This window comes from Merops nubicus, unplaced genomic scaffold, assembly GCF_000691845.1.
Source record: "Merops nubicus isolate BGI_N331 unplaced genomic scaffold, ASM69184v1 scaffold5188, whole genome shotgun sequence".
Lineage (NCBI taxonomy): Eukaryota > Metazoa > Chordata > Aves > Coraciiformes > Meropidae > Merops > Merops nubicus.
The window spans coordinates 41,234-50,040 of record NW_008624988.1 but is presented as its reverse complement, the minus strand read 5'-3'; the positions used below and the strand labels follow the sequence as shown (position 1 = coordinate 50,040).

Here is an 8,807-nt window from a genome sequence, read left to right as displayed (position 1 = left end):
TAGGGAAACCTTGTTCTGACAGGTGGATGTACATGCCAAAAACATTCTCCTTTGAATGTGTTCATTTTACAGTGGCACTTTAGTATAGTTTATCTAATTTTTTTAAGCCCAACACCTACAGTTATCTAAACAAAGATGTGCTTTAGAGGGTCAGGCAAAAGCACTATTTTAGAAAACTAGATTCTTTCTATACAAACTAATAGGGGCCTACAAAGTCAAAAATATCTTGGTTTATGTTGGTGTTGTGTGATTTGATTGAGTCTCATTAACTGTAATAATTTTTTATGTAATAGTTTCCCAAGGTAGTCAGGATTATGTTTTAATTTTTTTGTATTGTTCCTTGTACATAAGGAAACAGAAGCATAACTTTTGCATAGTTACTGTGTTGCAATAATTAGAAATATTTTTTCTTTTTTTTAGATGCTTAAAGTTATTACTCCTTTGATTTTTTCTCTTAGGATTCTTTTAGGAATAGATGCATACGCCTTTTTTTTTCTTTCACTTTCAGAAAACTATTTCAGTCTTGAGTAATGTCCTGTGGTTTAACTTCCCAGAAACTTTCCCAGGAAGAAATAGTTCCCATGTACTCTCATTTGAGTAGATGTCTGTACAACAAAGCAGTGTGTTTCCCTGTTGGGGCAACCAGACAAGGTTCATCTGAAGCCACATTGGAAGAGAAAAACTGACACACAGTCAGTTTCCTGATGGGATTGTCTGTATTGGCATCCTGGTACTTGTGCCAGAGCAGCATGGGAGTGGATGAATGCATAGGGATAGGGGGCTGTAGCTTGGTTCGACTTTGTACTGCCTAACATGAGCTTGCAGTGTGCAAAGCTTCAGGGTTTGGTGTGGCAGCACAATTAGGAATGTAAGAACCATTATGCTGAGGGCTGATGTTTGGGAATAAGAGTTACAAGTAAAAGGCAAACATCCAGAGAGCTTTCTAAGTGGTGTCCCAGTCTCCAGCACTTTGTTGCTTAGGGACTTCGTGAGCCAGTGGAGTTTTATATTTAATGCTGTTTAATTTTTTACTCCATGAAGTTTCTATGCATACTTTAGATATCTACCAATGTCTTACTAAGTCAATCTTGTGTCCACTGCTGCTGAAAAAGAAGTCTCGCAGATGCTGTCGTATCTCCTGCATCTGTTCTGGTGCTTGTCTGCCCTGTTCTGGCATGTTTCATGTGCCCCTTTTTCTCTCCTGCCTTAACTAATCGAATGAAGAAAAGAGAGGTGAGTGGGGAGGTGGAAGAGGGAGAAGGTGGAGGCAACTTGGGGCCAAAGGAGTTGGGACTGATCGTTCTTGGCTGGCAGCAGGCAGACAGAATGGCTTTGTTGTGACATCCAGCTCTCCCTCACAGCTCTGGCAGACAAGCAGTGCTCTTCAGTGTCACAAGTGTGTGTCCAAACAGTATTTTACAGCGTCAACGTGTATTAAATGAAGCCATTAAATGCTGTAATATTTTTGCTTTTGCTTGGTTGCTCATTTAAAAACAGAATTAAGCTTCCATAAACCTGTCTTGCCCCTTCTGGGCCCAAAAGAAAAAAGTTTTTCCCCCTTTTTTTTTTTTCAGTCATTATTTAAAAACTGTCCCTCCTGGTTTTGTTTGCAACATTCAACCTCTGCATTGTTCTGCTCCTTCTTTTGTCTCTCTTCTCCTGTACTGGCTTTCTCCTTTCTCTAAATTGCCTCTTCTAATGACTCAGTTCTTGTACTTGGATGGCATGAGGTTCTCTGCTTTCAAGAAGGTTTTTAAGTGAGTAGCAAAAAGAACCAAAGAAGGTACTAAGAATTTGAGAAGTGTAGAAGTGTATGTGTGTGTGGAGGAGGGGCAAAAAGAAAAGGCATGACAATTCTAACTTTACTTTTACTTCTAAGTTTTTTTTCTTTAATATGATACTTTTGGAGCAACCATTGAAAATGCTAGGAGGCACTGGGTTGACAGTGCTGAGAGAGAGTGAGATATCTATTAATTTATAATAGAGAATGAGAAAAACCACATGAGGAAGCAATTCTATGCTCACTTTTACTCTTGCAAGTTATTGTACCCTTGGAGATTGTCTTGCTAGGTGCAGTTAGACTCTAGGTAGCTGAAGTTACTACTGTGTTTACAGCACCAAACCTTAGAATATTTTTTGATTGTTGTTGGAATTTAGAAGAAGGAAGCAAATTTCACAAAAAAGTCATCAGGACAGGGGATTCAGAGAAACTTGTACTGAGCCCGAACTACTAATCACTTTATTCTACTTGTGGGTTTTTTTGTGAAGGTACCTTCCTTTTTTTTGTTTTCAGTCCTAGACACCCACAGTCAGCCACATATATCTACCTTCTTGTGCTGCCAGACCTCAGTGATGTGTGCAGGAGGGGGGAGATATAGGGGTGCTTGATGCCAACTCAGCATCATGTCCATGGGGATGGCTGATTCTTAGCTTCTTGTGACAGAAACATCTGCAACAAGCTGCAAGGGAACTAGGACCTGTGCTGCCTACTTGGGTTTCTGTAGAGTTGGAAACGGCATAGCCCCAACAGGACGGAGCTTTGTCCACACCAGTGTTCCCTAATAAAAGGCAGGGCTGGTATTATGATCCTGAGGCAGGGTGACTGTGATGGTTGTGCTGTGGATGCTCATGCTTTTCCCGCTTCATGCTGGTGCAGTGGCTGGGGGAGGTGCCTACTCCAGTGTCTGCACGTTGCTGTGCTGCGTACAGAGAGACATGATCTTGGTGACAAGTCCCTGCACTCTGCTTTGCCCTTTGATTTTCCTGCCTGTGACATCCCAGTCCTAGGATTTACCATCTTCTTAGTGATGGGCAGCCTAGCTTCTGTATCAGCATTTAAAGACATCAATAGCTTTTAGTTTCTTCAAGGTGTGTTAAAGTGTCCCTTTGAAAACAGACCCACTAGACACCAGAACTTGAAGTCAGGACATAGGCAATTTATTAAGAGGTAGGTTTTATTCAGGACCAAAAGCACATTAGTACACTCCCTGCTGGGATTCGCTGTACCCTTCTGCTTCATTGCTTGATCTGACCAAGCAGTGATAAAATAGCTTTTTTAGTAATCCTTTCTCTGAGATGAAGACTTTTACATTATCAAAATTGTCTGTGCTTTAAAGCTAATCTGACTGGTTTATCTGTTCTTCTGGTGTCTTGAGCTTCAAGTCATTAATGCTGGTGGTCTTTCTGCCTCAGCAAAACATAAACATTATTCTGAGTGGCTCACTTGTGCCAGGGGAAGTTTAGATTGGATGTTAGGAAAAATATAGCTCACCAAAATGGTTGTCAAGCATTGGAGCAGGCAGCCCGGGCAAGTGGTGGAGTCACCATCCCTTAGAGGTACTTAAAGGACTTATAAGTGTGGCACTTAGGGTTGTGGTTTAGTGTTGGATTTGGCAGTATTAAATTTATGGTTGGACTCGATGATCTTAAAGGTCTTTTCCAGCCTAAATGATTCTATAATTCTAAGTTAAGTAATTGTTCATGTTGGCAGCCAAAACTACATTATTATTTCTATTTAATGCATCTTAGCCTGCACTTGGGAGTACATCCTCTAAAATCTTGCTGTGTTACCTTTCCAATATGGAAAATTCTTATTTTTTCAGTATGAAGCATTCAAAATTAAGAGCCTAACTAAATTTCTGGAACAGTGGCTTTGAGTAACTAAAGAAACATATCTTTCCACCTGGAAGTCCCAGAGAGTATAATATGAAGGAGTGCTATATAACAAAAATAGAGCAGGTGAAGTCATCAGAAGTATGTCAGTACTGAGGGCAGCCTAGAGAGCAAACAACTTATGAGGTGAATTGTTGCTGCCAATGGTTTGCAGCTACAATGAATTTGTTTTAAAAGTATGGAACAAACTTTGTTAGACATCCTCAGCTTACAGGTCGATTTCATGCTGTTGGTTGCATTCTGTGATCAAGGGGTGCTGAATAACTGAGGCTGGGCATATAATTCAAGATTTTCTTTCTGTGTCTGTGTGTGTCATACCTTTGCAAATGCATCTAAAGTAGTTTTGTAAAAATATTTTTTTATGTTATGTTAGTACAATCAGTATTCACAAATGGAGAACTTCATGGGTATTTCCATCTGAACAAATCTGGCCAAAAGAAAGTAACCTGGATTAAACTGCTGTAACTGTAGACAAGTTGTCCTCATCCAGCAGTAAAGTTATTAAATGTCAGTTGGAATTACATAGTTCTGGGCACTGAAAATACTTTGACTTCCTTCAAGAAGGCAGCTTATGAGGAATAAATCAGCACTTTTCAATGAAATCTACTCTATTGAGCAAACTGAATTTGAAAGATAGAGATGACTGTCATATATTTAACAAAGCACTTTGGTAAAGAAAAAGTTAGTGGCCAAAGTCAACCAGAGCTGCATTTTCCCCTCAGGTACCTACAGAGGAGCTGTGCATGGGTAGACAACTGGAACAGTGTGGATTGTCACTCTAGTTATTGTGAGAGAGATGGTAGCTTCTGAGAGGAGGCCTAGCGTATTCCTCCTACACGAGAGGAGTCTTGCCAGTGTAATGCACTGAGGAGTTTCTCTAATTAGTTCTGTGTCATCAGCATTCCTTCTACTCCTAGGATAGATGAGGTGCACAAAATAGCATAAGGTGATTTAGTTTCTTTTTGTGTGTGTTTAAAAAGTCATACTCTCACGTGTCTAAAAGAGTGCTTTTAAATCTTAAAAATGTGTTGGCACAGAAAATGAGCAAGAACTTGCCCTGGGGAAGAATTCAAACATCTAGTCTGCTTTTGTGGTTATAGCCTGCACTATGCAATGCCTTAGCTCACAGCATCGTTTCTTTGTTTCACTGAGGAGAAAAAAACACAGTGGCAACTTCTTTCCTGCCCCTTGTTTAATCCGTATGTCTTTTAAAATATGCAAAACATTAAAGAACTCTTCCACCATAGCTGTCTTCTTAACTTGCTTCTGGGACTAGGATTCCTGTGTTTCAAAATCTGGGAGGGAGTGCTATTAGCTTGTCTTTTCTGACTCTGTGCTTTGGAGACCTTGCATGTTCCATGCAGAGCATGCTTACATTTGTTTATGGTAGGTTTTATTATCACATACTGTAAATAATCGTGAAGAGTATGGAGGTCTTTTTTCTATTTTTTGTGGTAACGCTGTTGCTGTTTGCCCCATTGTGCAGTGGCTTGTGCTAGGCTGTGGGTGATGGCTGCCCTGGTTGTGACTGAGGTGTTCCCTAAGGTCTTAGCCCTCCCTGCTCAGCTAGAAGCACTTTGCATCTGTTGGGGCTTCTTGGAGCAAAGCCTTGGCTCACCTGCCTTCCTCAGGCCTATACAGGGCAGAGGAGTGGAAGAGCATGTGAACTGATCTGTGTGGTTTGAATGGAAGCTATACTGTACATGGCCTACAACCAAAAATGGTCTTTGGGGGCTTTTGAAGATACAAGCTAGAACTATTTACATTTATTTTGGAAATAACAGATTACTTGTATTAAGAGTAACTGAGAAAAGGAAAAACAGTAGTGTGGGGAAAAAAAAAAAACAGAGAGCTGAGGAAAAAGTGGTGGGAGGAGAGTTTGTTTCTCTGTGGCCAGTTTGGGGAGCTGGAAGAGGAGGCTGGGCTCAACGTTGCTGGTGGAATGCAACAGGGACTAACATCGGCCATGGCTTGAAATTGAAATAGCAAAAAGTGTGCCAAACCCTACAGCTGCTGCCTGTGGGAGAGAAGGGTTTGGAGTCCTGATCTGGGCCAGTCACTGAAATTCAAACCTTCCTACAAAGTGTTAAATCATTTGACAGAGATGGTTCCTGCATTCTTAGAAATAGAACTGTCTCGTGTAGTCTTCTGCCCTGCTTCTGTCTAACAGTTGTTAGTGAAACTACATGCTGTGCACTTGCCTTCCAGTCTTATGAGCTTTTAGGTATCTCAATTATTTAAGGTATTTTCCTTCTCAAGGAGGAAAAGCAGATGAGAGAAATGAGCTGAGATAAAGAATTAGGTCGCGTCTATTCCACTAGTAACCAAATGAACAACAGTAACCAAAAAAATAAAAGGAAATTATTTGTCTTGATGGTAACTTCTACTAGTAAATAATTACTACTCATCAAATGTGATGTCCTGTAACTCATCATCAGAGCACTTTGGTGGCACAGCTTATAATGATACCATGGATAGAAACTGGACTGCAATCGCTCCATCTGTCCTCTAAGAAAATGTCACTGTTTTTCTTACACACGTGCCATTTTGTTAATTAAATAACAAAATGAAATATAAGACAACTCACCAAGATGGGCTGGCTTGGAAAACAGGAAAGAAGCAAATGGAATGAGTTCTCCTGCTCGATGGGATGTCAGTCTGGGATAGTCACAGAGTTAAGTCGTGGAGTAGGAATTCCTAAGGAGTGGCTTAGCAATCACATCAGCCAGCTCCCTCAGCACTTGTGGGTGGATCCCATCAGAGCTCATGGATTTATGAGTGTTCGGTTTGCCTAAATGATCTCTAACCCTACTCTACTTGACCCTGAGGGAAGGTCTTCCTTTCTCCAGACTTTCTCTTTTACCTCCAGGGTCTGAAATTTCTGAGGGCTGGCCTTAGCAGTAAAGACTGAAGCGAAGGTGGCATTCTGTAATTCTGCCTTCTCTGTATCCTCCATCACCAGGGCTCTCATCTCACTCCGCAGCAGGCCCACATTTTCTCTAGTCTTCCTTTTGCTACTGATGTGCTTGAAGATGCCCTTCTTGTCACTGAGATGCCTTGCCAGATTAAATTCCAGGGTGTCTTTAGCTTTCCTCGTTGCACCCCTGTACACTCTGACCATGTTCCTATATTCCTTCCAAGTAGCCAGTCCCTTTTTTTCACATTCTGTAAATTTCCTTCTGTTTGAGTTTTTCCAGCAGCTCCTTGCTCATCCATGCAGACCTCCTGCCTCCTTTGCTTGATTTCTTGATCACAGGGATGCACCCATCTCAAGCTCGGAGGAAGTGGTGCTTGAATATTAACCAGCTCTCTTGGGCTCCCCTACCTTCTAGAGCCCAAAGCTGTGGGAGTCCTCCAAGTAGATCTTTGGAGAGTCCAAAGTTACCTCTCCTGAAGTCCACGGTTGCAATCCTACGTGTTGCCCTGCCTCTTCCATGATCCTGAACTCCACCATGACATGAGCACTGTAGCCAAGGCTGCCCTCAACCTTCACATCCCCAGCCAGACCTCCTTTGTTTGTTCATACAAGGTCCAGCAGCACACTCTTCTTGTTGGTTCCTCCACCACCTGTGTCAAAAAATTGTCATCAGTGCACTGCAGGAACCTCCTGGACTGTGTGGGCCTACCTGTGTTGCCTTGCCAGCAAATGGTGGTCAAAGTCCCCCATGAGAGCCAGGGCATGGGCCTGTCTGTGGAAGGCCTCCTCTTCCTAATCAGGCGGCCTGTAGGAAGCACCCACAACAGTGTCACCCATATTGCCCTCACCCTTTAGTCCTACCCATAAGTTCTTCACTCGTTCTTCATACCCTCTAAGCAGAGCTTGATACATTCCAGTTGCTCTCACAAAAGAGCAGCTCCACCACCTCACCTTGCTGGCCTGTCTTTCCTAACAAGTATGTAGACACCCATTGTACCTGTGAGACAGGTACAGTACTTTTGACTCCAGAAGCATACCTGGAAGAGAAATTCACTAGTGTAAATATTTCTGCCCTTCCATAAAAAAAACTAAATACAAATGAAATATTATTATTGGTGTTGTTTCTAATGTTGTTCAAGGTTTCTTCCATTAGTAAACTGTGTTCGTGCATCAAAATATTGTTGTGCAGCAATGGCTCTGTACTTGCTTCTTGTTTATAATAGTTGGGTTTTTTTTTTGTGATTATAAGATGTCTCAGCTTTGGAGAGAACTGTAGCTTCAGGATGTCTTAGAGAAACGTGATTTGCCACTGCCCAGGGTCTACTTGACCCTGTCATTTTATATAGCTTGGGTCTTTTGCATGAAATCGTCAGTGGTTGAAGGAATTTGGCTTGTGGTTTGGGTTTCAGGGTTAGGGTAGAACAGACAGACACATGTGTGTGTATATATATATATGTAAAAAAAAATTTTTAATTCTGGAAGTTGTCTTTTTTGCAGATATCTGAGATTAGATTTGACTATTCTGTCACATGAGAAAAAGTTCTTTTTCTTTGTTTTGCTTTTGCCCTGGTGTTAAAACTGGCTGATACAAATCAATCCATTAGTGTCTAACTGTGCATGTGTTGTACCCAGAGAGAACTGTAAGCGATGTAACTCTGTTTTACTTACTTTGACTGTATTGTAGAGTTCCAAAGTGCTTGCAAAGAAGGAGCTCTCCTACATGCCTATCATTGGTTGGATGTGGTATTTCCTAGAGATAGTCTTCTGTAAGCGTAAGTGGGAGGAAGATCGGAAAACAGTCATGCAGAAGTTACTGAATCTCCGGGACTACCCTGAAAACTTTTGGGTGAGTGATGCCTATCAGGTGAGTGTGAGGTGCTGTAGTGCATGGGAGGGATGAAGGGTATAGACAGTATGTGATAATTCCCAGGTTGCTCCCGAGAACTTTGATTTTTGAGCTTTCTGGCACTATTAGAAGAGTATTCTCTAAGAATTGAATTATCTCTCACATTTCCTACGTAAAAGTCTTGTCTGTTTTCTTCCTCTGTGTTATGGAGTCCTACAGATGTTATTGCAAAAATACCTCCACTGTGTTCCATTCAGTAACCTTCTTGGTTCTCTAAATACAGGAACTGGAGAGGGGTAGTTGCCAGAACTCATGGTGGTGCAACAGATGCATGTGACAATGTTGTTGTATTGAAACACGTTACCTGTGTTC

At 41.6% G+C, this 8,807-nt stretch overlaps 1 protein-coding gene across 1 annotated transcript in view; it reads left to right on the top strand.

Moving 5' to 3' along the window:
• AGPAT4 (1-acylglycerol-3-phosphate O-acyltransferase 4) overlaps positions 1-8,807 on the top strand; it is a 64,164-nt gene that overhangs the window by 30,063 nt on the left and 25,294 nt on the right. Inside the window, exon 3 of the mRNA XM_008945513.1 lies at positions 8,274-8,435. Within this exon, the coding sequence (XP_008943761.1) occupies positions 8,274-8,435 (162 nt within the window). The remainder of the gene's footprint in view (positions 1-8,273; positions 8,436-8,807) is intronic.